General features: G+C 44.4%; 1 protein-coding gene and 8 non-coding genes across 9 annotated transcripts; 1 reads left to right on the top strand and 8 right to left on the bottom strand.

Moving 5' to 3' along the window:
- Positions 1 to 95: 95 nt before the first annotated feature.
- On the bottom strand, positions 96 to 168 carry trnar-ccu (transfer RNA arginine (anticodon CCU)). The gene has a single exon. It is a non-coding gene; the product is annotated as a tRNA-Arg (tRNA).
- A 6,696-nt stretch (positions 169 to 6,864) lies between these two features.
- On the bottom strand, positions 6,865 to 6,936 carry trnaq-cug (transfer RNA glutamine (anticodon CUG)). The gene has a single exon. It is a non-coding gene; the product is annotated as a tRNA-Gln (tRNA).
- Positions 6,937 to 7,357: 421 nt separating this feature from the next.
- LOC117423087 (large ribosomal subunit protein mL62-like) lies at positions 7,358 to 9,321 on the top strand (the record flags this gene model as incomplete). The annotated part of the gene is made up of 4 exons (XM_034928578.2): positions 7,358 to 7,409; positions 7,588 to 7,670; positions 8,668 to 8,837; positions 9,171 to 9,321. Coding segments are annotated over 4 exons (390 nt in total), but the record flags the coding sequence as incomplete, so codon positions are not given.
- An 11,952-nt stretch (positions 9,322 to 21,273) lies between these two features.
- trnar-ccu (transfer RNA arginine (anticodon CCU)) lies at positions 21,274 to 21,346 on the bottom strand. The gene has a single exon. It is a non-coding gene; the product is annotated as a tRNA-Arg (tRNA).
- A 338-nt stretch (positions 21,347 to 21,684) lies between these two features.
- trnaq-cug (transfer RNA glutamine (anticodon CUG)) lies at positions 21,685 to 21,756 on the bottom strand. The gene has a single exon. It is a non-coding gene; the product is annotated as a tRNA-Gln (tRNA).
- A 1,712-nt stretch (positions 21,757 to 23,468) lies between these two features.
- On the bottom strand, positions 23,469 to 23,541 carry trnar-ucg (transfer RNA arginine (anticodon UCG)). Its single transcript has one exon. It is a non-coding gene; the product is annotated as a tRNA-Arg (tRNA).
- Positions 23,542 to 24,247: 706 nt separating this feature from the next.
- On the bottom strand, positions 24,248 to 24,320 carry trnar-ccu (transfer RNA arginine (anticodon CCU)). Its single transcript has one exon. It is a non-coding gene; the product is annotated as a tRNA-Arg (tRNA).
- Positions 24,321 to 24,658: 338 nt separating this feature from the next.
- trnaq-cug (transfer RNA glutamine (anticodon CUG)) lies at positions 24,659 to 24,730 on the bottom strand. The gene has a single exon. It is a non-coding gene; the product is annotated as a tRNA-Gln (tRNA).
- A 1,719-nt stretch (positions 24,731 to 26,449) lies between these two features.
- Positions 26,450 to 26,522, bottom strand: trnar-ucg (transfer RNA arginine (anticodon UCG)). The gene has a single exon. It is a non-coding gene; the product is annotated as a tRNA-Arg (tRNA).
- Positions 26,523 to 27,901: the final 1,379 nt, after the last annotated feature.

The following is a 27,901-nucleotide window of genomic DNA, read 5'->3' as shown; positions in this document are numbered from 1 at the left end:
TATTTATTTTGATGAATAATAGCTGAAGAGAGGGGAAACGTCTGGAAAGTTTATTATAAAACAGTCGTGAGAAAAAAAAAAAAACATACACGTTACACCCCAGATGGGACTCGAACCCACAATCCCTGGCTTAGGAGGCCAGTGCCTTATCCATTAGGCCACTGGGGCTACTAAAGAAAATGCCGTTCCCTTTCACGTCGAAAATAACCATCAACATGAGATATTGCCGTCAGGCAGCACTGGTAGGCTGAGCTTTTATAGCAATATAGCTGCAGTGTAAGCCCGCCCCCCTGGGAGCTTACTTAACTGCGCGCGCGGGGATGCACTTCCTCTTTTGTCTTCAGCCTTGATACGGTAGGTAATAGATAATAGAGCTTGTTAACTGATTGTACTCGATAATCTTTACGCTTGAGAAGCTGGTTAATTACCCCTTCTCTGAGTTTATTTCAGTTATTGTGTTATTAGGATTATATATATTTCTTTTATATATATTTTCCTTTCGCTTTGCTTTGGCATCGCGTCTTCGTGGTCTCCCGTCTTCCTTTTCTTATTGTTATTATTATAATATATAATTTTATTATATTTATTATTTGGGTTTTTTGTGTATATATATTGTTATATATATTTTTTATTGTATATTGTTTGGGACGCGTGTTGCGTTGGCCTTAGGCCACGCGCATTATTGCAGCCTCGGTCTTGCTTAGGCAAGACCGCGTGTGTGTGTGTGTGTGCGTGCAGCCTGCATTGCAGTCTCCCCCCCCACCGCGGCGCGTTCTACCCCCACGTGGCTGCTATTGAGTATAGCCCCACTGTTTTACACTATACGTAGTGTCTGCTGCAGCGTCCAAACAAAAGAAAAAAAAAAAAAAAAAAAAAAGTTTTTTTCCCATACAGTATAATGAAGACGACCACCAAGTGCATTAACTGTTGCCCTTATAAGCAACACAACACCTTGTCTTTCGAGACTCAGACACACAGACACTTTCGGTGTCAGCGCTTAGGCGCCTGGTGTAGCGCTTCGGCGCCTAGTGCTTGGGCTCAGTGCACGCAACGCACCTGTGCACGCACCTCGACGCTCGGTGCTCGGTGCACGCACCTCGACGCTTGGTGCTCGGTGCGTCTGTGCACGCACCTCGAAGCTCGGTGCTCGGTGCCCCAGTGCACGCACCTCGACGCTCGGTGCTCGGTGCCTCGGTGCACGCACGTCGACGCTCGGTGCTCGGTGCGTCGGTGCACGCACCTCGACGCTCGGTGCTCGGTGCTTCGGTGCACGCACCTCGACGCTCGGTGCTCGGTGCCTCGGTGCACGCACCTCGACGCTCGGTGCTCGGTGCCTCGGTGCACGCACCTCGACGCTCGGTCCTCGGTGCCTCGGTGCACGCACCTCGACGCTCGGTGCTCGGTGCGTCGGTGCACGCACCTCGACGCTCGGTGCTCGGTGCCTCGGTGCACGCACCTCGACGCTCGGTGCTCGGTGCCTCGGTGCACGCACCTCGACGCTCGGTGCTCGGTGCCTCGGTGCACGCGCCTCGACGCTCGGTGCTCGGTGCCTCGGTGCACGCGCCTCGACGCTCGGTGCTCGGTGCACGCACCTTTGGTGCACGCACCTCGACGCTCGGTGCTTCAGTGCACGCACTTGGCGTTTGCCTTTTCAGTGCTTGGTGCACGCGCCTCAACGCACCTTAAAGCTGTTCGCTTGGTGCTCAGTGCTTAACGCTCGACGCTCCTATTACTGGCACGGTACGCTTCGGCATACAACGTGCTGCACCATGTCATTTCACCGCTGTGTCACCTGTGGGACGAAGTTACCGGCTAATGACCCGCATGAGGACTGCGTGTCCTGTCTGGGGCCGGAGCATGCGGCATCTGCTTTGGCAGACAAAGCCTTTTGCACGTTATGTGCAAGCTTTCAGACGCGCACTCTGCGTCATAGGGCGAGGAGAGCAGTCGGGGATCGCTCCCCTTCATCTGGGTCGTCACACACCCTTTCCGCCCCGCAGCCTTCTTTGGCTTCCCCGCCAGCGAAGCTGCCTTTTTCCAGGAGTTCGCCTTCCCAGGTTACCCCTGGTCAACGATCTCCTGACGTTAGGCGCAAGAGAGACCGCTCCCACAGCCTTTCTGTAAGGCGAGGCCCTTCTCCTCGCGGCGAACGCTCCCGTCAGATCTCGAGATCCCGCTCTAGATCGCCCCAAAGGAGAGGACGTTCCCGTTCTCCTCGTCGCGACAGGCGAGGTGGTGTAACTGAGCTTACTAATAAGATGTCTCAGTTTATGGACCTTATGATGGGGCAGCAATCGCTGCTCATGTCCCTGGCCACAGCTCGGGCCGCAGAGGAGCCAGTCAGACCAGCTGTCAACCAGCCGATCATCCTACCACAACCCCTGTCCGTTCCAGTTGCGCAACAGGACGCATGGGACGTGGATGCTATCTCTCGAGATGCATCAGAGGGTGAGCCTCTCCACGGAGAGGATAGTGTGGAGGCAGAGCTCACGTCCCACCACTCAGAGTCTGAGATGGAGGTAGGCGTAGATGACTCTTTATGGTCCCTAGTAGAGCGGGCGACTCGCCACCTGGGCTTAGAATGGCCTGCCACTGAAGAACCTAGGCGCTCTCTTTTTGAGTCGCCTTTGGCACAGGGCCAGCAGTCTAGGATGCTTCCGGCCTTCCCAGACTTTGTTAAGGAGGTGCAGTCCACTTGGGGGACTCCAGCCTCCGCCCCGGCAACCTCGCGTAAGGCGGCTGCCTTTACCATGCAAGGTGCGAGTGAAGCGGGTCTGGCGTCATTTCCGCCAGTTGGCGCTGCGTTCGCAGCGTTGGTGAAGTCACCAACACTCTCTGGGTTGGTGAAAGATCCCACCTGCCCTAACAAGCAGTGCAGGATCACTGAGGTGCACCTCAAGAGGGGCTATTCGGCGGCTACAGAGGCAGTTAGGCTGTCCAATCTGGCCAGCCTCCTCTCAGTTTATCAGGCTGCGCTAATAAAGGATCTCCCAGACTACCCTTCGGTGTCTCTGAGAGTGGAGTTGGGGCTAGTTGCCCAGCTGCTGGTCAAGCTAGCCCAGCTTAACGCGCGGGCCCAGGGCAGGAGCATCGCGTCTCTGGTGGTGGCCAGACGACAGCTCTGGCTCTCGCAGGCGAGAGTCGAGGAGCATGACAAAGCTCCCTTGTTGGATGCCCCAATTACACCGGGGCACACATTTGGCACAGCGGTGGAAGAGATGCTGCAAAGCTCAGCTAAGGCTAGAGAGGCATCACAGCAGTTGGCTACAATATGGCCGCGTAGGCCTTTCCAGGTCAAACGCCCACAAGAACATCAGTGGCGTAGAACACCACCGCAACACCAGCCCCGTCCAGGGGGTACTAAGACCTCCCCGGCGGATACAGCAGCGCGTGGCCAAATCCCAAGGGGACGACCGCAGCGCACAGGGTGGCGACCTAGAGGAGGCGGCAGACCACGCCCTCGTGGCTCTGGCCAGGCCCCTCGTGAGCGAGCGAAGCCTAAGCAGCCCTGAGAAAACCAGGCAGCCATTAGCCCAACCCTACACTGTTCCACAGCTTCTGTTTTGGCAACAATGCACCAGCGATATCTGGGTGCGCAAAACTATACTCACCGGGTACACCCTTCAGTTCCGGTTAAACCCCCCCCCCCTTCAGGGGGGTGGTGGTAACTGTGGTGAAGGACGTGGTTCAGTCCTCAGCTCTGAATGTGGAAATACAGGCATTGCTCAGGAAGCGTGCCATTCAACTAGTAGACCCTGCTCTGACCGACCAGGGGTTCTACTCCAAGTACTTCCTTGTGCCAAAGAAGGACGGCGGGCTCCGCCCTATTCTAGACCTGCGTGTACTGAACAAATACCTACGGGTGTTGTCGTTCAAGATGCTCACGCACAGGCACATTGTCCAGTCTGTCCGGCAGGGCGACTGGTTTACCACCATAGATCTGACAGATGCGTACTTTCACGTTCCCATCTATCCGGGTCACACGAAGTATCTACGATTCGCATTCCAGAGCAGGGTCTACGAGTTTTGCGTCCTGCCATTCGGCCTGTCTCTAGCTCCTCGAACCTTTTCGAAGTGTATGGACGCCATTTTAGCTCCTTTGCGGGCTCAAGGCGTCCGACTGCTGAACTATCTGGACGACTGGCTCGTCTGCGCGCAGTCAAAGGAGCAGCTGGCACAGCACACAGTGATGGTTACAGACCATCTTCAGCAGCTAGGTCTGAAGGTCAATCCAGACAAGAGCCGCCTCGTGCCCAGCCAACAGACCGAGTTTTTGGGTCTGCATCTGGACTCAGTGTCCATGGCAGCGACCCTATCGACACAAAGAGTTGCCTCATTAGAGCGGTGTCTCTCCCTATTCAGGTTGAGAGAAACAGTCAGCATGGAGCTCTGTCAGCGCATGCTGGGGTTGATGGCTGCCGCCTCGCAAGCCCTTCCTTTGGGCTTACTACACCAGAGACCTCTGCAGGCCTGGTTCAATGCCTTCGCGTTGCACCCGCGGAGAGACAAGCACCGCAGGTTGAGGGTATCCCGAACCTGCTGGGAAGCATTACGCTGGTGGAAAGTTCAGTCGAACATCCGCCAGGGCGTGCGCTTGGGTCCCATCTTCCGAAGGGAAGTTATCACGACCGACGCTTCCAACCAAGGTTGGGGGGCAGTCTGGAACGGGACAGGGACCCGTGGAGTGTGGTCAGGACCCTGGAGGTCAGCCCACATCAACGCTCTGGAACTCAGAGCAGTGGACCTCGCCCTTCGGCACTTCTTGCCAGTGCTTCTAGACAAGCACGTGTTAGTGCGGTCAGACAACACCACAGTAGTGGTGTATATCAATCGCCAGGGCGGATTGCGGTCCACCGGTCTTCACCGGATGGTAACGCGGCTGTTGCTCTGGGCTCAACCGCGTTTAGCCTCTCTGCGTGCAGTTCATCTGCCGGGCAGAGTCAATTACGCAGCGGATCTCCTGTCCAGAGGAGGTCCTCTTGTGGGCGAATGGCGTCTTCACCCTCGGGTGGTAGAGCGCATCTATATCGACCATCCAGAGTGCGAGAGTGTCCTCTACTAGGTCGCAGTATGCGTATAAGTGGCAGTTGTTTCAGAGTTGGTGTCTGGCTGAGAGCCACGACCCAGTCTCCTGTCCTATGGCAGTAATATTGCAGTTTCTGCAGAAACTGCTGGATGAAGGGAAATCTCCTTCTACACTTAAAGTGTATTTAGCCGCCATTTCGGCTTGTCATGTACGCATTGACGGTTTATCACCTGGTTGCCATTTTTTGGCATCTCAGTTTCTGAAAGGCGCAAGACGCTTGCGGCCTCCAAGAACGACCAGTTTACCGTCGTGGAGCCTTGATGTGGTGCTAGAAGCCCTTACCAAGGCACCGTTTGAGCCTCTCCACAGCGTGGATATGAAGCTCATATCTATTAAGACTGCATTTTTGCTGGCTGTGGTATCAGCAAAACGCGTGAGCGAGTTACATGCACTTTCAGTGCATCCTTCTTGTACTCGTTTTGCAGGAGACGGTTCTAAGGTCTCCATGCGCCCTAATCCGGCCTTTTTACCAAAGGTTATATCCCCGTTCCACATGAACCAGTCAGTCGAGTTGATGGCGTTCCATCCTCCTCCTTTTTCTTCCCCAGAGGAAGAGCGGTTACACATGCTCTGCCCCGTGAGGGCATTGAGGTGTTATATTGACCGTACAAAGACTGTGAGGCAGACAGAACAGTTGTTCATATGCCATGGTTCTAGATCTTTGGGTCAGCCGCTGTCTAAACAGCGCCTTTCCCACTGGATAGTGGATGCTATTAAATTAGCGTATGAATCTGCAGGCCTTCCACCACTAGGGCAGTTGAAGGCGCATTCTACCAAAGGTATGGCGACATCCTGGGCCCTCTTTCGAGGGGTGCCGGTGTCTGATATTTGCACGGCAGCCAGTTGGGCTACGCCGCATACTTTCATGAGGTTTTACAGGTTAAATGTACTGGATTCCTCTGCTCCACTGTTTGGAGCATCTGTTTTACACTCTACGACGCCTCAGGATGCGGACGTATAGAGTGGTTGATAGCATGGTGTTGACTGTTCCACCTTTAAGACAGGTGTCATTACGAGCATAGACGCTGAGGCGCAGCTCCGCATATGCCTAGATGTACTGCCTACGCAGTTGCGTTATGACGTAAGTCTGTCCTACTGCCGAGAATCCTCCCTCGCGACAGCTAGGGTTCACTGTATCCCATGTTGATGGTTATTTTCGACTTGAAAGGGAACGATAGGTTGCGGATGCAACCCCGGTTCCCTGAAAGAGAAAATAACCATCAAGCTGCGAGGTCGCTCTGGAGGCCTTCACGGCCTGAAGAGCAAAAGAGGAAGTGCATCCCCGCGCGCGCAGTTAAGTAAGCTCCCAGGGGGGCGGGCTTACACTGCAGCTGGCGTGGGGGCCTATCGGCAGCTTTGCTATAAAAGCTCAGCCTACCGGTGCTGCCTGACGGCAATATCTCATGTTGATGGTTATTTTCTCTTTCAGGGAACCGGGGTTGCATCCGCAACCTATCGTTCTTGTTCATATTTGTGTGCCTGACTATCGCTAAATACAGAATGAAAGGCAACCCAAAAAAAAATTATTAACGCTTTACCTTTTTACCTGTACTGTACTCTGCAAGCTTTTTACGGTCACCTTGGATTTTTCAGTACAGGTTGCAAAAGCAGACAAAAGCAAATAAAAGTATTTCTGAGGGTTTTATACTTTAGATTTTATGGCTAAAAGGTGCCATCCCACAACTTTGCAGTGAATTTAACAGTATTTAACGAACTGAGAAACGTCAGTTCGATGAAACACTTTTTAATAACTTAAGAATAATAATGCACTAAAACGAAGGTCCCACCGAGATTTGAACTCGGATCGCTGGATTCAGCGTCCAGAGTGCTAATCATTACACCATGGAACCCATATTTACGCCTTGGCCACGTAACTGTAATAAATACATCATTTTATTATTCGCTTTTTTTTTTTTTTTTTTTTTTTTGTTTGTGTGTGTAAGCGTTTCTACTGCGATTGTTTTAATTAGCACTAATCTTGGACTACCTTTCCCAGGGTAACATTACACAGTCCAAGATTGGTTTTAATCGGGCTGTGAAAGCAGCCGAATATGTTTACAATGACTTGGATCCGGGAATCCAGAGCTTTAAAAACTGTAATAAGTCCAGACTAGTTTGGAAAAGCTTGTCTTCGTTCAGACTGTATCACAATCCCCCATCCTTCACTGCTATGACATAATAGTGTTGCATTGAATTACTACTTTTTATAAAGCATGTTATTGTGAAGCATGTTTACTGACGTGCACCTTTTGTTTTTGTGTAGATCGCCTCACCATTACCTACTGTCGAAGCAGTGGCCCTGGGGGCCAGAATGTTAATAAAGGTATGGAAATGGAAGTCTTTGTTAAAATATTCACAAGCATGTTTAATGTACACGGTGATCAGGAGCACTGTTGTGGGGAAGCATTCTCCACAGAGTTAACTAGACAGGCAACAACATCACAGGTTATAGAGAGTCAGCTACTGTTGTGTTCTAGTACATTTTTCACATTTTGTTCTAGTAAACACACAAGCTGAAGTCCGGTTCCACATACAAACAGCTGATTGGATTCCTGAAGATGTGCGACAAAAGATTATTTCTCAGGTAACATCAATACTAAGATTACATATTCACTGGAGCTGACTGCTAATAACATTGAAGAAATGTGAAAGTTAACTAACAGCTGGTGTGTAAAGGGTAAATATTGTAACTTGTAACTGAAATGAAAGCTTAACAAGAAACACCTCTATGAATCTGTGCTATACGATGAAAACATGAATAAAGTCAGACATTGGTCTAATTAGTTTGTTATAAGGCTATGATTTTGATGCAGTACTTTTTAATTCGTTTTACAGGCAAGGTGCGGCAAAAAAACAAGAATTCACGGAAAGTTGTCCAAATGTAGGTTTAGCTACATCAACATACACAAGAGCATTTAAATAGTACACCAGAACCAATAATATAAAGACTTGCTTTTGACTGCTGGCAAGTTTAAATGTTACTTTAGAGTGAACCAGGATTTCGAGTTTTCCACGATTCAGAAATAGAATGTTGTAAAAAGAGCCTCTAAGTTGGAAAACTTCTGTTCTCCGATGCATTGTTGTTCTTTCTTTACAGAAAACAGCTCTCACAATTGTTTTTCTTTTAGCTGTCACCCATTTACATACTTGCTCGCTCAGTTATCTCATTCGCTGACCTACACAGATTAGTATTTTCAGTACATTTTTTAACGGAAATAAAGGAAGCGCCTCATCAAATGTGTTTCACATCTATTTTCAGGCGTCCAAGACTACATTCAAATTCACGATTTTCAGGATTTCCATGACCTCTGTGACAAAATCGTAGCCTTAGTTTTACTTACAAAAAAATACCACGAATTGCATACATCAGGGGATAGCAGCGTGACATAGTACACAGCTGCGTGACACTGGGACATTTACAAAATTGAGGAGGTGTGTATACTTTTTTTTTGTAAGTAAATAAATATCAGGGACTTTAATATGTTCTACTGTTTTGAGCACTACATGTAATAGGTCAGGCCTCAGAACTGGCTGTTAAAACCCTGTTAGTTATGTTTTTATTGATTTATTTTGCATCTCAGCATACAAACCGAATAAACAGAAGTGGGGAGCTGATCGTCACCTCGGAAGTGAGCCGGTACCAGATGCGCAATCTGTCTGACTGTTTGCAGAAGATCCGAGACATGATCGCTGCTGCCAGCGTGAAACACAGGCAGCCTTCCCAAGAAGACGTGGCTCTCCGACGCTACAGGTAATCTTCCTGTGACACCAGGATCTGATCAGGGCTGCCAAGAGCTCATTTAAAACTGGGAGCATTACCTTGTACCACGACACAGCAATGCACTAGCCCTCAATTATACTATTTCAGATGCTGATCCTTCCCGTAGCAAACAATCTAACCGCACTCTGCTCTAAGAGGGTTGTGATATTGGCGTCACTTCTTGGATTTTGGATGATAACAGATATTAGCTTCATGCTCATTTTCCCATATCCAGTTGTCTTCATGTTTACAAACTATTTGATCAGAGATGCCGTAACCTTACAATTTGCCTCCAGAGCAAATTAACATTGTTTCTCTTTTCAGGATAGACAAAATGAACCGAGAACGCCTGCAGCAAAAGAAAATGCACACTGCAGTGAAGCGAAGCCGACGCGAGGAGTTTGATTGAAGGTGATGCCAGGATATGAAGGCTGGCTGCATTGAAGCAATCTGTAAAGAATAAATGAATGACTTGTACAAAGTGTTGTTTGCTCCTCGTTTATTTTAATTTGTCGGCTGGTTTTGCTGGGTTGGGTAATTGGAAGTTATGAATAGTTTTCTAAATAGTTACTCGGATGTACCACATGTGTAAGAGTTGATCAGTTGAAAGAGGCATGATCAGTATGACTCTAAAATACTGGCTGGCACAGTGGACTGTAAATTAACATCTTAAAATACATCTGCACATTGCTGTGTGTTTACAATGGTTGTGGTGTTGGAAAGTTAGGTTACTTGTTTGCTGAGCAGTGTCAAAGTAGCCTCCTGACATGGTAATGGTAAACTGAGTGCGTGTTTCACATTTTTTTAATGCGTACAAAAGGCAGATAAGCAGCTTCTCTGGACCGCTGGTTTTCGTTCTCAAAGGGATTTATTTTAGCAAAGGGAAATTGGAAGTGTACATTAAAGCTCAACCACGCCTTCACCAATACCCAAGATTACCATATAACTCCATGTGAAACTCAAAATGGAGCGAGGTAACCAGTGGTGTACCACAGGGATCAGTATTAAGTCCTCTGCTATTCCTGATCTACATTAATGATTTAGATTCTGGTATAGTAAGCAAACAAAAAGTTAAATTTGCAGACGACACAAAAATAGGAGGAGTGGCAAACACTGTTGAAGCAGCAAAGGTCATTCAAAATGATCTAGACAGCATTCAGAATTGGGCAGACACATGGCAAATGAAATTTAATAGAGAAAAGTGTAAAGTATTGCATGCGGGCAATAAAAATGTGCATTATAAATATCATATGGGAGATAGTGAAATTGAAGAAGGGAACTATGAAAAAGACCTAGGAGTTTATGTTGACTCAGAAATGTCTTCATCTAGACAATGTGGGGAAGCTATAAAAAAGGCTAACAAGATGCTCGGATATATTGTGAGAAGTGTTGAATTTAAATCAAGGGAAGTAATGTTAAAACTCTGCAATGCATTAGTAAGACCTCACCTAGAATATTGTGTTCAGTTCTGGTCACCTCGTTACAAAAATGATATTGCTGCTCTAGAAAGAGTGCAAAGAAGAGCAACCAAAATTATCCCGGGTTTAAAAGGCATGTCGTATGCAGACAGGCTAAAAGAATTGAATCTATACAGTCTTGAACAAAGAAGACTACGCGGCGATCTGATTCAAACATTCAAAATCCTAAAAGGTATAGACAATGTCAACCCAGGGGACTTATTTGACCTGAAAAAAGAAACAAGGACCAGGGCTCACAAATGGAGATGAGATAAAGGGGCATTCAGAACAGAAAATAGGACGCGCATTTTTTACACAGAGAATTGTGAGGGTGTGGCACAAACTCCCCTGTAATGTTGTTGAAGCTGAAACCCTGGGATGCTTCAAGAAGCTGCTTGATGAGATTCTGGGATCATTAAGCTACTAACAACCAAACGAGCAAGATGGGCTGAATGGCCTCCTCTCGTTTGTAAACTTTCTTATGTTCTTATGTTCTTATAGAAACGTCAGCTCGATGAAACACTTTTTAATATCTTAAGAATAATAATGCTAAAATGATTGTCCTACGGGGATTTGAACTCAGATCACAGGATTGAAAGTCATGAGTGATAACCATTACACCATGGAAACCATATTTATGTATCGGCCACTTAACTGTAATAAATACATCATTTTATTATTATTCTATTTTTTGTAAGCGTTTCTACTGCTGTTGTTTTAATTTGATACGTTTAGGTTATATTTTAGACAATTTGGTGGATTCTTGATCTCCTTAGTTCGATCTAGGCAGTGGTGAAGAACTTCAGATATTTTCCACAAGGGGGCGATACACCATGGCAGCGGCTAACCACAGTAGTATTGGTGTGAACCAAGCAGAAACTTAATATTTTTAAAAGCGTGAATATGAATTTACAGAAAAGAACTTTTCCAAAATATATAAATGAAAAAAGATCAATTGGTTGGCCAAGAAATAAACTATGGTATGCATTCTCTAGATTGTGGAACATTCATAGAAATAAACTTCCTGCTGATTTCCAAATTTCCTGAAGGAATCAGAGCCAGACAGAAGCACCTGCCATCAACCAAGTGCCTGAATCAGCTCCCTGCACACTGTATTACATTCCTCCATTTCCCAGCCTGGGTCAGCTCTCTGCACACTGTACTGCATTCCTCCATATCCCTGCCTGGGTCAGCTCTCTGCACACTGTACTGCATTCCTCCATATCCCTGCCTGAATCAGCTCACTGCACACTGTACTGCATTTCTCCATATGCCTGCCTGAGTCAGCACTGCACACTGTACTGCATTCCTCCATATCCCTACCTGAATCAGCTCTTCACATTTTACTGCATTCCTCCATATCCCTCCCCGAATCAGCTATGCACATTGTAGTGCATTCCTCTATATCCCTGAATGAATCAGCTCTGCACACTGTACTGCATTTCTTCATATCCCTGCCTGAATCAGATCTTTGCACACTGTACTGCATTCCTCCATATCCCTGTCTGAATCCGCTCTCTGCACACTGTACTGCATTCCTCCATATCGCTGTCTGAATCAGATCTCTGCACACTGTACTGCATTCCTCCATATCCCTGTCTGAATCCGCTCTCTGCACACTGTACTGCATTCCTCCATATCCCTGCTTGAATCAGCTCTCTGCACACTGTAATGGATTCCTCCATATCCCTGCTTGAATCAGCTCTCTGCACACTGTACTGCATTTCTCCATATCCCTGCCTGAATCCGCTCTCTGCTCACTGTACTGCCTTCCTCCATATCCCTGCATGAATCAGCTCTCTGTACACGGTAATGCATTCCTTCATATCACTGCCTGAATCAGCTCTCTGCACACTGTACTACATTCCTCCATATCCCTGCCTGAATCCGCTCTCTGCTCACTGTACTGCCTTCCTCCATATCCCTGCATGATTCAGATCTCTGTACACGGTAATGCATTCCTTCATATCCCTGCCTGAATCAGCTCTCTGCACACGGTACTGCATTCCTCCATATCCCTGTCTGAATCAGCTCTCTGCACACTGTACTGCATTCCACCATATTGCTTCCTAAAACAGCTCTCCACACTGTACTGCATTCCTCCATGTCCCCGCCTGAATCAGCTCTCTGCACATTGTACTGCATTCCTCCATATCGCTGCCTGAATCAGCTCTGCACACAGTACTGCATTCCTCCATATACCTGCCTGAATCAACTCTGCACACTGTACTGCATTCCTCCATATCCCAGCCTGAATCAGCTCTCTGCACATTGTACTGCATTCCTCCATATCCCTGCCTGAATCAGATCTCTGCACATTGTACTGCATTTCTCCATATCGCTGCCTGAATCAGCTCTGCACACTGTACTGCATTCCTCTATTTTCCTGCCTGAATTAGGTCTGCACACTGTACTGCTTTCCTCCATATCCCTGCCTGAATCAGCTACCTGCACACTGTACTGCATTCCTCCATATCCCTGCCTGAATCAGCTCTGCACACTGTACTGCATTCCTCCATATCCCTGCCTGAATCAGCTCTGCACACTGTACTGCATTCCTCTATATCCCTGCCTGAAACAGCTCTGCACACTGTACTGCATTCCTCCATATCCCTGCCTGAATCAGCTCTGCACACTGTACTGCATTCTATATCCCTGCCTGAATCAGCTCTGCACACTGTACTGCATTCCTCCATATCCCTGCCTGAATCAGCTACCTGCACACTGTACTGCATTCCTCCATATCCCTGCCTGAATCAGCTCTGCACACTGTACTGCATTCCTCCATATCCCTGCCTGAATCAGCTACCTGCACACTGTACTGCATTCCTCCATATCCCTGCCTGAATCAGCTCTGCACACTGTACTGCATTCCTCCATATCCCTGCCTGAATCAGCTCTGCACACTGTACTGCATTCCTCTATATCCCTGCCTGAATCAGCACTGCACATTGTACTGCATTCCTCCATATCCCTGCCTGAATCAGCTCTCTGCACACGGTACTGCATTCCTCCATATCTCTGTCTGAATCAGCTCTCTGCACACTGTACTGCATTCCTCCATATTGCTTCCTAAATCAGCTCTGCACACGGTACTGCATTCCTCCATATCCCTGCCTGAATCAGATCTCTGCACACTGTACTGCATTCCTTCATATCCCTGCCTGAATCAGCTCAGTGCTCACTTTACTGCAATCCTCAATGTCCCTGCCTGAATCAGCTCTCTGCACACTATATTGAATTCCTCCATATTGCTTCCTAAATCAGCTCTGCACACGGTACTGCATTCCTCCATATCCCTGCCTGAATCAGATCTCTGCACATTGTACTGCATTCCTTCATATCCCTGCCTGAATCAGCTCTCTGCACACTGTACTGCATTCCTCCATATCCCTGCCTGAATCAGATCTCTGCACACTGTACTGCATTCCTTCATATCCCTGCCTGAATCAGCTCAGTGCACACTTTACTGCAATCCTCAATGTCCCTGCCTGAATCAGCTCTCTGCACACTGTACTGGATTCCTCCATATCCCTGCCTGCATCAGCTCTATGCACACTGTACTGCATTCCTCCATATCCCTGCAAAGGGTAAATATTTTAACTTCTAACTGAAATGAAAGCTTAACAAAAAACACCTCTATGAATCTGTGCTATACGATGAAAACATGAATAAAATCAGATCAGACATTGGTCTAATTAGTTTGTTATAAGGCTATGATTTTGATGCAGTACTTTTTAGTTAATTTTACTGGCAAGGTGCGGCAAAAAAACAAGAATTCACGGAAAGTTGTCCAAATGTAGGTTTAGCTACATCAACATACACAAGAGCTTTTAAATAGTACACCAGAACCAATAATATAAAGACTTGCTTTTGACTGCTGGCAAGTTTAAATGTTACTTTAGAGTACAAAACTTTACCGTACAGACTTCAGACTCCGACATCATTTCTTGTAAGAGTCGAGGGTCTCAGTGTGACAGATGTCGCTTTTAAAACCTCTTGATAAGAGGTACAATCTCAGCACATTTACTTTAAATGTAAATGTATCCAATTTTGCGAATGCAATCTGTATTTAAAGTGTGAACAACAGCTGTGACCACTTTGCGCAGTCAAAAGTGCTGCGACACGACGCGTCCCGTACAGCAAATAGTGAAGCTGCACAGCTTGTAGTTGATTCATCTGCGATAGATTAAGATTTCCATTACACGAGAGTAGATGTTAAAAATTCATGCTGATTTGAACTCGGCTCTCGCCAAGATTGAGTCCCTCCTTCTGACTTTGTTCTGCTCTTCTCCATTGGTTCCTCAGCTGTCTCCTTTCTCTAACTAAGCGTTCAATCTCCTGCTGCCGTCTAGACTTTCCAGGAATAGTTTGTACTTTTTCCTTCCTTTTTTCAACTCCAAACCTCTCACTTCCATATGCGTAGATGATGTCCCCAAATTTATCCAGCTTCTTTTCAACTGTTCCACTTAATCTTTCCAATGCAACGCAGAGATCTGTGTTTACTGTGTCCCATGCAGTTTTCTCACAAGCTCTTGGCCATTTAACTCCAGGCTTGTGCCCGTTGAGGTTCTTTTCTCTCTTATGCTGGTTTGTCTGACCGGGTTCACAAGGATCATTATGTTCATCACTAACTGTGTCCATGCAAGTCCTCCTCACATCTATGACAGGGGTGCTGATATCCTGCGAACTGTGGTTTGCTTCCTGTCGCTGGATTTCATTCGACTGACTTGACTGACTTCGTAAGAAGTACTGATCAATGCGAGGCCCTTGTCCCTTCTCCCTCAAGCATTTCATTCTCCCTTGATGAATCTTCAAACCCCTGACCGTTGTCGCCTTGCTCCAGCCGCAGACACAAACCTGGAGTTCCATGTCTTTGTTAACTGCAGATCTTGAACTAGTCTTTTGTGAAGTACTCTCCATACTCATATCCGTTTCCGTTCCTAAGTCGTTAACCGTGTTGTCCAACGTTGAGTCATCTTCCGCCCCAGCTCTCGCAGACTCTAGGGGTATTTTTCTCTTTAATTTCTTAGAAGCCTTGGGCGGGTGTCTCCAGCATCCTGTAAACACAGAGCTGGATACTGCCGACAAGGGTAGCTAACCCTTACCAGCCCCAATGGGGTCTCTTTCCTCCTGTCAGCTGTCTCTCCAGGCTGTCACAAGGTCTTTCCCTTGTTGCCAGCTGCACTATTCACAGCAGTCACTGGACGTATCCAGATCTTCATGATTTCCATTACACGAGAGTAGATGTTAAAACTTCATGCTGATTTGAACTCGGCTCTCGCCAAGATAAGCACCAACTAAGACGTAGCTTTACAGTAAACTAATGTGATCCATATGCGTCTCCATCCATTTACGTTTCCTTCCATATGATGATGTAGATATCCTTCTGTCTGGTGTTAATGGCTGAAGTGTAATGCTGGCTCCAGGGATCAGCTTATTTTGCCTCCCTGGCGCATCAGCACACACAACGGCTGCGATGCTGGCTCCGGGGATCAACCAAAGTGCGGCCTCCCCAGCGCATCAGCATGACAACCGTCTGGATTGAGCTAAGTAGGGTACATCTCTGGGGTTTTCAAGTGGGCACCTTCCATCCTCAGTGTTTCGTCGACTAGCCCACGACACCTCAAGAGGGCTCGACGGTGATTCTGGCGTCCCAGCATCACCCCCCTCCGTCCCCCACTCAACTCAGCCCAGCTTACTTACCTGTCCCCAGCCAGAATCTTTCCGTCTCAACCACAGCCAGTTGCTGCTCCTCTCTGCTGCTTCAGATAAGTTCTTCACTGTGCGACGCAACTCTTGGCCACTGAATCCGACGTCTCTGAGAAACCGGGTTGTAGAGTGTGCCACAAATCCTCGACAACCCACTTCCACTGGGTAAACCCGAACTCTCCATCCTCGCTGTTCCGCTTCAGTGGCTAGTTGAGCATACCGCAGTTTCTTCCTCTCATACGCCTCATCTACAGCATCCTCCCATGGCACTGTTAACTCTACCAGGTGAACAAGGCGTGCTGATCCAGACCACAAGACAATATCTGGTCGAAGGTTAGTGGTGGCAATCTCAGGTGGAAAAATAAGCCATTGACCAACATCTGCCAGCATTTTCCAGTCTCTAGCAGCATCCAGTTGTCCTGGGCGAGGATTGGTTTTAACACCTTTTCTTGGTGGTTGCTCTCCTGGGCGGAGGAATGTTGTCTTTTGTGTGTAATGTTTTGATGGAACAGGTGGCAACTTATTGGTCATGTTACGCTTGTCTTCCAATGCTAAGGCCAAACATCGCAGCACCTGGTCATGGCGCCAAGTAAACCGTCCTTGGCTAAGAGCCACCTTACATCCTGTCAAAATGTGCCTTAATGTTGCAGGTGATGAACACAAAGGACATGAGGGATCCTCTCCTACCCAGAGGTTTAGGTTCTGTGGTGATGGGAGAACATCATATGTTGACCTGATGAGGAAACTGATCCTGCTCTGTTCCATTGACCATAGGTCTTGCCAGCCAATCTTGCGTTGTTCCACACTCTCCCATCTCATCCATTCTCCCTGTTTGGCCTGGGAAATGGCCTTTATACACCTCATCCTCTCCTCCTGCTTTTGCACCTCGTTGACTACCAGCTTCCTTCTTTGAGCTGGGGCCGCCTTGTGCCATGTAGGAGGAGTTGAACTGAAACCAAGACCCCCTCTTCCATGCTGAACTTGCCCCATGATATCACCAATTCGAAGGGCAGCCTTTGCATCTTCCACAGCTTTCTTTGCCGCCCACTTTCTTCCAGTTTTCAACACAGGTGCTGCCTCCCTTACGCATTTATCGCGTGACTCTACTAATGTCATTTCCAATCTGACCTTGGCGCACTTAAACTCCTCGGTTAGAGCAGAGACTGGTAGCTGCAGTATTCCTTTACCATAAAGTCCCACTCTGCTGAGGCAGCGTGGAACTCCCAACCATTTCCTGATGTATGAACTGATTAAAGATTCCAGCTTCTCTACTGTTGTCAAAGAAACCTCGTACACAGTCAGTGGCCACAGCAACCTCGGCAGTAGACCAAACTGAAAGCACCAGAGTTTTAGTTTACCTGGTAGAGCGCAGCTGTCTATGCTCTTCAACCCTTCCACTGCTTGTTGTCTAACTTCTCCCACACGAACTGTGTCCTTTAGATCCCCGTCGTACCATCTCCCAAGACTCTTCACTGGCTTCTCAGACACTGTTGGTATTGCCTCACCATTAATGAAGAATGTTTTATCTACTACTTTGCCTTTAATTATAGAGATGCTCCTTGATTTAGTGGGCTTGAATTGCATTCGTGCCCATTCAATGTTATTGGTTAATTTGCCCAATAATCGATTAGTGCAGGCTACTGTTGTAGTCATGGTTGTCATGTCATCCATGTATGCTCGAATTGGTGGTAGTCGCATTCCAGAAGCCAAGCGCTCTCCTCCTACTACCCATTTTGATGCCCTAATGATTACTTCCATTGCCATGGTAAAAGCCAGCGGAGAAATGGTGCATCCTGCCATTATTCCAACCTCTAGGCATTGCCATGTAGTGCTGAATTCTGAAGTTGAAAAACTGAATTGCAAATCTCCAAAATAGGCTTTCACTAAATTTGTTATTGTCATCGGTACACTGAAAAAATCAAATGCTGCCCAAAGTAGTTCATGTGGCACTGAACCATATGCATTAGCCAAATCCAGGAATGTCACATGGAGCTCCTTCCTCTCCTTTTTAGCTGATTGAATTTGTTGCCAGATCACATTGATGTGTTCTAAGCAACCTGGGAAACCTGGAATGCCCGCTTTTTGTATTGAAGTGTCAATGAAGCAGTTCTTTAATAGGTAAGCTGACAATCTCTGAGCAATAATGCTGAAGAAAATCTTGCCTTCTACGTTTAATAGGGAAATGGGACGAAACTGACTGATGCTTGTAGAATCTTTTTCTTTAGGTATAAAGACTCCACCTGCTCGGCGCCATGCTCTTGGTACAACCTGTTTTTCCCATGCCACTTTCATCAATTTCCACAGAATTCGTAGAACTCCTGAAGCACTCTTGTACACTCTGTACGGAACTCCATTAGGCCCTGGAGATGATGAAGCCCTTGCTTTTTTCACAGCTTGCTCTATTTCTTTCCACTTAGGTGCACAGTCCTCCATTTGGTATTCTGGTGGATTGATAGGTGGGATGTCTGACGGAATTGACATAGGCTCCTGCCTTTTTGAATCTGTATGTGTTTCCTCCAAATATCTCTCCAGCTCAACCTTAGATACTTTTAGTGTGCCATTCTTCTCACTGGTGAATAACTTCTTTACAAATTTGAATGGGTCTTTATAAAAGTTAGCTCTCGCACGCTCCTTCTTTTTGTAGCGTTTCCGTAGGCGCTCAGCTCTGCGCAATGTTGCAAGCTTATCTTTTATGACCCTTTGTAAGAGATTGAGTCCCTCCTTCTGACTTTGTTCTGCTCTTCTCCATTGGTTCCTCAGCTGTCTCCTTTCTCTAACTAAGCGTTCAATCTCCTGCTGCCGTCTAGACTTTCCAGGAATAGTTTGTACTTTTTCCTTCCTTTTTTCAACTCCAAACCTCTCACTTCCATATGCGTAGATGATGTCCCCAAATTTATCCAGCTTCTTTTCAACTGTTCCACTTAATCTTTCCAATGCAACGCAGAGATCTGTGTTTACTGTGTCCCATGCAGTTTTCTCACAAGCTCTTGGCCATTTAACTCCAGGCTTGTGCCCGTTGAGGTTCTTTTCTCTCTTATGCTGGTTTGTCTGACCGGGTTCACAAGGATCATTATGTTCATCACTAACTGTGTCCATGCAAGTCCTCCTCACATCTATGACAGGGGTGCTGATATCCTGCGAACTGTGGTTTGCTTCCTGTCGCTGGATTTCATTCGACTGACTTGACTGACTTCGTAAGAAGTACTGATCAATGCGAGGCCCTTGTCCCTTCTCCCTCAAGCATTTCATTCTCCCTTGATGAATCTTCAAACCCCTGACCGTTGTCGCCTTGCTCCAGCCGCAGACACAAACCTGGAGTTCCATGTCTTTGTTAACTGCAGATCTTGAACTAGTCTTTTGTGAAGTACTCTCCATACTCATATCCGTTTCCGTTCCTAAGTCGTTAACCGTGTTGTCCAACGTTGAGTCATCTTCCGCCCCAGCTCTCGCAGACTCTAGGGGTATTTTTCTCTTTAATTTCTTAGAAGCCTTGGGCGGGTGTCTCCAGCATCCTGTAAACACAGAGCTGGATACTGCCGACAAGGGTAGCTAACCCTTACCAGCCCCAATGGGGTCTCTTTCCTCCTGTCAGCTGTCTCTCCAGGCTGTCACAAGGTCTTTCCCTTGTTGCCAGCTGCACTATTCACAGCAGTCACTGGACGTATCCAGATCTTCATGATTTCCATTACACGAGAGTAGATGTTAAAACTTCATGCTGATTTGAACTCGGCTCTCGCCAAGATAAGCACCAACTAAGACGTAGCTTTACAGTAAACTAATGTGATCCATATGCGTCTCCATCCATTTACGTTTCCTTCCATATGATGATGTAGATATCCTTCTGTCTGGTGTTAATGGCTGAAGTGTAATGCTGGCTCCAGGGATCAGCTTATTTTGCCTCCCTGGCGCATCAGCACACACAACGGCTGCGATGCTGGCTCCGGGGATCAACCAAAGTGCGGCCTCCCCAGCGCATCAGCATGACAACCGTCTGGATTGAGCTAAGTAGGGTACATCTCTGGGGTTTTCAAGTGGGCACCTTCCATCCTCAGTGTTTCGTCGACTAGCCCACGACACCTCAAGAGGGCTCGACGGTGATTCTGGCGTCCCAGCATCACCCCCCTCCGTCCCCCACTCAACTCAGCCCAGCTTACTTACCTGTCCCCAGCCAGAATCTTTCCGTCTCAACCACAGCCAGTTGCTGCTCCTCTCCTCTCTGAAGGAATCTACGTAAGGAATTGATCATTTGACATATACTGGACTATACATTAGGTACATTTCTAACGAGATCACACTGATGTAGAACATATTTCTATATTTAAGTTAAATTATTTTCCTTACCACACTAAAGGAAAAAGAGTTTATATCACTTTTTAAAACGCAGAAACATGTACACTGACTTACATTGTATTATTTGATCTGAAATACAAGTTACACAATTAATAAATAAAATCTAAAATAAAAAACCAACCACGAAGGGACTCGAACCCTCAATCTTCTGATTCGAAGTCAGACGCCGTATCCATTAGTCCACGCGGTCTTTCACCGAAAGAGAGCTTTTCCGTAAATACTTTACTCTATAATTAGCGTAGTTTGTTCATAACGAAGCAAACAGATACAGCACTACCACAGTCCCAAAGAAGTACGGAATTAAAAAAGCAGCCAGTAGCCCCGCCCATACCCTAAAGCTATGTGCTTACCCAATTGGCGCTGCCTCTTGTCTGTTATTTTCCTATTGCTGAGTGATGCCCCGCCCCTCGTACTCAGGGCACAAATGGAATTGACTGACGCTTCTGTGATGTAATGGTTTTATAAACAATAGATACCGGTATGTGATTGTTAATATGAAATATATATATATACTTGTATATTGGTATTAAATGTAAAAGCGGCTGAAATATAAACTGACAAAAAAATCTAGCAGAGGATGGTTTCGATCCATCGACCTCTGGGTTATGGGCCCAGCACGCTTCCGCTGCGCCACTCTGCTTTTGCTCAGGAGTTAAATGTTTAATAAGATACTGTTAAATTAATTAATATAAAGGACTATTTGTTACTATTTAATCATTGCGGTTAACGTTACTTTAGGGTGGTAAAGTGAAATTGCCTTTACCAGACACCATGTTTAAATGGTTACTGACGCTAACCATGTTGAAATATATGTTTATTCATTTTTATGAATAATAGCTGAAGAGAGGGGAAACGTCTGGAAAGTTTATTATAAAACAGTCGTGAGAAAAAAAAAAACATACACGTTACACCCCAGATGGGACTCGAACCCACAATCCCTGGCTTAGGAGGCCAGTGCCTTATCCATTAGGCCACTGGGGCTCCTAAAGAAAATGCCGTTCTTGCTCATATTTGTGTGCCTGACTATTGCTAAATACAGAATGGAAGGTAACCCAAAAAAAAAAAAGATTAACGCTTTACCTTTTTACCTGTACTGTACTCTGCAAGCTTTTTACGGTCACCTCGGATTTTTCAGTACAGGTTGCAAAAGCAGACAAAAGCAAATAAAAGTATTTCTGAGGGTTTTATACTTTAGATTTTATGGCTAAAAGGTGCCATCCCACACCTTTGCAGTGAATTTCTCAGCATTTATTATGATAGAAACGTCAGTTCGACGAAACACTTTTTAATAACTTAAGAATAATAATGCACTGAAACAAAGGTCCCACCGAGATTTGAACTCGCATCGCTGGATTCAGAGTCCAGAGTGCTAACCATTACACCATGGAACCCATATTTACGCCTTGGCCACGTAACTGTAATAAATACATCATTTTATTATTATTCTTTTTTTTTGTTGTTGTGTGTAAGAGTTTCTACTGCGATTGTTTTAATTAGCACTAATCTTGGAATACCTTACCCAGGGTAACATTACACAGTCCAAGATTGGTTTTAATCGGGCTGTGAAAGCAGCCGAATATGTTTACAATGACTTGGATCCGGGAATCCAGAGCTTTAAAAACTGTAATAAGTCCAGACTAGTTTGGAAAAGCTTGTCTTCGTTCAGACTGTATCACAATCCCCCATCCTTCACTGCTATGACATAATAGTGTTGCATTGAATTACTACTTTTTATAAAGCATGTTATTGTGAAGCATGTTTACTGACGTGCACCTTTTGTTTTTGTGTAGATCGCCTCACCATTACCTACTGTCGAAGCAGTGGCCCTGGAGGCCAGAATGTTAATAAAGGTATGGAAATGGAAGTCTTTGTTAAAATATTCACAAGCATGTTTAATGTACAGGGTGATCAGGAGCACTGTTGCGGGGAAGCATTCTCCACAGAGTTAACTAGACAGGCAACAACATCACAGGTTACAGAGAGTCAGCTACTGTTGTGTTATAGTACATTTTTCGCATTTTGTTCTAGTAAACACACAAGCTGAAGTCCGGTTCCACATACAAACAGCTGATTGGATTCCTGAAGATGTGCGACAAAAGATTATTTCTCAGGTAACATCAATACTAAGATTACATATTCACTGGAGCTGACTGCTAATAACATTGAAGAAATGTGAAAGTTAACTAACAGCTGGTGTGTAAAGGGTAAATATTTTAACTTCTAACTGAAATGAAAGCTTAACAAAAAACACCTCTATGAATCTGTGCTATACGATGAAAACATGAATAAAATCAGACATTGGTCTAATTAGTTTGTTATAAGGCTATGATTTTGATGCAGTACTTTTTAGTTCGTTTTACTGGCAAGGTGCAGCAAAAAAACAAGAATTCACGGAAAGTTGTCCAAATGTAGGTTTAGCTACATCAACATACACAAGAGCTTTTAAATAGTACACCAGAACCAATAATATAAAGACTTGCTTTTGACTGCTGGCAAGTTTAAATGTTACTTTAGAGTACAAAACTTTACCGTCCAGACTTCAGACTCCGACATCATTTCTGGTCAGAGTCGAGGGTCTCAGTGCGACAAATGTTTGAAATTCTCCCTTTCGGGTTCCCTGTTGGTTGAGAGGACGGATGTACCAACGATGTCGCTTTTAAAACCTCTTGATAAGAGGTACAAACTCAGCACATTTACTTTAAATGTAAATGTATCCAATTTTGCGAATGCAATCTGTATTTAAAGTGTGAACAACAGCTGTGACCACTTTGCGCAGTCAAAAGTGCTGCGACACGACGCGTCCCGTACAGCAAATAGTGAAGCTGCACAGCTTGTAGTTGATTCACCTGCGATAGAAGGAATCTACGTAAGGAATTGATCATTTGACATATACTGGACTATACATTAGGTACATTTCTAACGAGATCACACTGATGTAGAACATATTTCTATATTTAAGTTAAATTATTTTCCTTACCACACCAAAGGAAAAGAGCCTATATCACTTTTTAAAACGCAGAAACATGTACACTGACTTACATTGTATTATTTGATCTGAAATACAAGTTACACAATTAATAAATAAAATCTAAAATAAAAAAAACGACCTGGAAGGGACTCGAACCCTCAATCTTCTGATTCGAAGTCAGACGCCTTATCCATTAGGCCACGCGGTCTTTCACCAAAAGAGAGCGTTTACGTAAATACTTTCATCTATAATTAGCGTAGTTTGTACTACAGTATCAACGAAATATTTTTTCATAACAAAGCAAACAAGTACAGAACTACCACAGTCCCAAAGAGGTACGGAATTAAAAAAGCAGCCAGTAGCCCCGCCCATACCCTAAAGCTATGTGCTTACCCAATTGGCGCTGCCTCTTGTCTGTTATTTTCCTATTGCTGAGTGATGCCCCGCCCCTCGTACTCAGGGCACAAATGGAATTGACTGACGCTTCTGTGAAGTAATGGTTTTATAAACAATACATACCGGTATGTGATTGTTAATATGAAATATATATAAAAGCGGCTGAAATACAAACTGACAAAAAAAATCTAGCAGAGGATGGTTTCGATCCATCGACCTCTGGGTTATGGGCCCAGCACGCTTCCGCTGCGCCACTCTGCTTTTGCTCAGTTGTCAAATGTTTAATAAGATACTGTTAAATTAATTAATATAATGGACTACTTTAATCATAGCGGTTAACGTTACTTTAGGGTGGTAAGGTTAAATTGCCTTTACCAGACACCGTGTTTAAATGGTTACTGACGCTAACCATGTTGAAATATATGTTTATTTATTTTGATGAATAATAGCTGAAGAGAGGGGAAACGTCTGGAAAGTTTATTATAAAACAGTCGTGAGAAAAAAAAACATACACGTTACACCCCAGATGGGACTTGAACCCACAATCCCTGGCTTAGGAGGCCAGTGCCTTATCCATTAGGCCACTGGGGCTCCTAAAGAAAATGTCGTTCTTGCTCATATTTGTGTGCCTGACTATCGCTAAATACAGAATGGAAGGTAACCCAAAAAAAAAAGTTATTAAGGCTTTACCTTTTTACCTGTACTGTACTCTGCAAGCTTTTTATGGTCACCTCGGATTTTTCAGTACAGGTTGCAAAAGCAGACAAAAGCAAATAAAAGTATTTCTGAGGGTTTTATACTTTAGATTTTATGGCTAAAAGGTGCCATCCCACATCTTTGCAGTTAATTTCTCAGCATTTATTATGATAGAAACGTCAGTTCGACGAAACACTTTTTAATAACTTAAGAATAATAATGCACTGAAACGAAGGTCCCACCGAGATTTGAACTCGGATCGCTGGATTCAGAGTCCAGAGTGCTAACCATTACACCATGGAACCCATATTTACGCCTTGGCCACGTAACTGTAATAAATACATCATTTTATTATTATTCTTTTTTTTTGTTGTTGGTGTGTGTGTGTAAGAGTTTCTACTGCGATTGTTTTAATTAGCACTAATCTTGGACTACCTTACCCAGGGTAACATTACACAGTCCAAGATTGGTTTTAATCGGGCTGTGAAAGCAGCCGAATATGTTTACAATGACTTGGATCCGGGAATCCAGAGCTTTAAAAACTGTAATAAGTCCAGACTAGTTTGGAAAAGCTTGTCTTCGTTCAGACTGTATCACATTCCCCCATCCTTCACTGCTATGACATAATAGTGTTGCATTGAATAACTACTTTTTATAAAGCATGTTATTGTGAAGCATGTTTACTGACGTGCACCTTTTGTTTTTGTGTAGATCGCCTCACCATTACCTGCTGTCGAAGCAGTGGCCCTGGAGGCCAGAATGTTAATAAAGGTATGGAAATGGAAGTCTTTGTTAAAATATTCACAAGCATGTTTAATGTACAGGGTGATCAGGAGCACTGTTGTGGGGAAGCATTCTCCACAGAGTTAACTAGACAGGCAACAACATCACAGGTTACAGAGAGTCAGCTACTGTTGTGTTATAGTACATTTTTCACATTTTGTTCTAGTAAACACACAAGCTGAAGTCCGGTTCCACATACAAACAGCTGATTGGATTCCTGAAGATGTGCGACAAAAGATTATTTCTCAGGTAACATCAATACTAAGATGACATATTCACTGGAGCTGACTGCTAATAACATTGAAGAAATGTGAAAGTTAACTAACAGCTGGTGTGTAAAGGGTAAATATTTTAACTTCTAACTGAAATGAAAGCTTAACAAAAAACACCTCTATGAATCTGTGCTATACGATGAAAACATGAATAAAATCAGACATTGGTCTAATTAGTTTGTTATAAGGCTATGATTTTGATGCAGTGCTTTTTAGTTCATTTTACTGGCAAGGTGCGGCATAAAAACAAGAATTCACGGAAAGTTGTCCAAATGTAGGTTTAGCTACATCAACATACACAAGAGCTTTTAAATAGTACACCAGAACCAATAATATAAAGACTTGCTTTTGACTGCTGGCAAGTTTAAATGTTACTTTAGAGTACAAAACTTTACCGTCCAGACTTCAGACTCCGACATCATTTCTGGTCAGAGTCGAGAGTCTCAGTGCGACAAATGTTTGAAATTCTCCCTTTCGGGTTCCCTGTTGGTTGAGAGGACGGATGTACCAACGATGTCGCTTTTAAAACCTCTTGATAAGAGGTACAAACTCAGCACATTTACTTTAAATGTAAATGTATCCAATTTTGCGAATGCAATCTGTATTTAAAGTGTGAACAACAGCTGTGACCACTTTGCGCATTCAAAAGTGCTGCGACACGACGCGTCCCGTACAGCAAATAGTGAAGCTGCACAGCTTGTAGTTGATTCACCTGCGATAGAAGGAATCTACGTAAGGAATTGATCATTTGACATATACTGGACTATACATTAGGTACATTTCTAACGAGATCACACTGATGTAGAACATATTTCTATATTTAAGTTAAATTATTTTCCTTACCACACCAAAGGAAAAGAGCCTATATCACTTTTTAAAACGCAGAAACATGTACACTGACTTACATTGTATTATTTGATCTGAAATACAAGTTACACAATTAATAAATAAAATCTAAAATAAAAAAAACAACCACGAAGGGACTCGAACCCTCAATCTTCTGATTCGAAGTCAGACGCCTTATCCATTAAGCCACGCGGTCTTTCACCGAAAGAGAGCGTTTAAGTAAATACTTTCATCTATAATTAGCGTAGTTTGTACTACAATATCAGTAGTAATAGTACTATAGCTTATGTCAAAAGTCTAATTTATGACCCTTTTGACTTTTTTTTTTTTGACCTTATAGGTATGAATTTATGAATATATAATGAGGGGCATGGATTTATGAATTTATGAATATATAATGAGGGGCGGGGATTTTATGGTTGTTACAAGACAGATATGCTTATTGAATATAGGTTTATATATATATATATATATATATATATATATATATATATATATATATATATATATATATATATATATATATATACCTATAAACTTATGGCACATCTTTTTATAAGATATGGACAAAAAAAATCATGTTTAATATGTTTATTTATGTAATCGGAATAGTGGGATACCCATGTTTTTATAAATGCTTATGTTAACTTATGCTTTGTGCAGACAACGTTAAAGTTTTTTTTTTTTTTTTTTTTTTTTTTACATAAGACACACATAATGAAAAGAAAAAGTTTAAAAAGAAATTATTAAAAAACATAAAGAAAAAACAAAAACAAAAAGAAAAGAAAACACATTATTCCCCCCTTTAAAAGCATGTAATCAAACATTATACACAGTAAAACTTGGAGTGTTTTGGCGTTTTAAAAAAGGGGTCACAGAAATACAATATATTTATATATAGACAGTTTATGAAAAGAGAACGTTTAAAAAGAGGGTATTAAAAGCATAAAGAAAAACAATTTATATTTAAAATGCGTTTAAACATTACACATATAAATCACGGAATAACTGAGCATTAGTCGTTTTGAAAGTGTATCGCTAAAACAAAATAAATTAGATATTAAATTAAATATTTATAAAAAAGAACAAAAAACAAAACAAAATCTACCCGAGGACAAGTTCTGAAAAAAAGCTCTTTCTCTCTCTCTCTCTGTCTCTTACCGTTTTCAATAAAAACTCCCCAGGACAAACGCTTAAGTACAGTGTGAATTCTCTCCCTCGCAGACAACCGCAACCAACCGCACTCATCAAACTTTAGCAGAAGAATGACTTCAAACTCGCTCTATGACTTAAATAGGGGGCGGATCCTTTGGCTTAGAACATGCGCACACCGTCCTATAGGTACACTTACATGCACGCGCACATGACCACAGGCAAGGGGTCCTCCCCCAGCCCCCACAGACACAGACACTCACAGACCCTTAACCACCCGCTATGAACAGACAAGCGTCTCGATGTAATAAAAAGCACCGATACCTATTTGTTAGAGGAAGGTCCCCTGCAGAGAAGGCTTGTGAAATGTGTGATTTGTAATGCCTTAAGGTTTGGTCTCAGCATGGTAGACACATCTAGGAC

The sequence above is a fragment of the Acipenser ruthenus genome, chromosome 17, assembly GCF_902713425.1.
Source record: "Acipenser ruthenus chromosome 17, fAciRut3.2 maternal haplotype, whole genome shotgun sequence".
Lineage (NCBI taxonomy): Eukaryota > Metazoa > Chordata > Actinopteri > Acipenseriformes > Acipenseridae > Acipenser > Acipenser ruthenus.
Note: the sequence above shows the minus strand (reverse complement) of the source record. Positions and strands in the feature narration are given on the sequence as shown.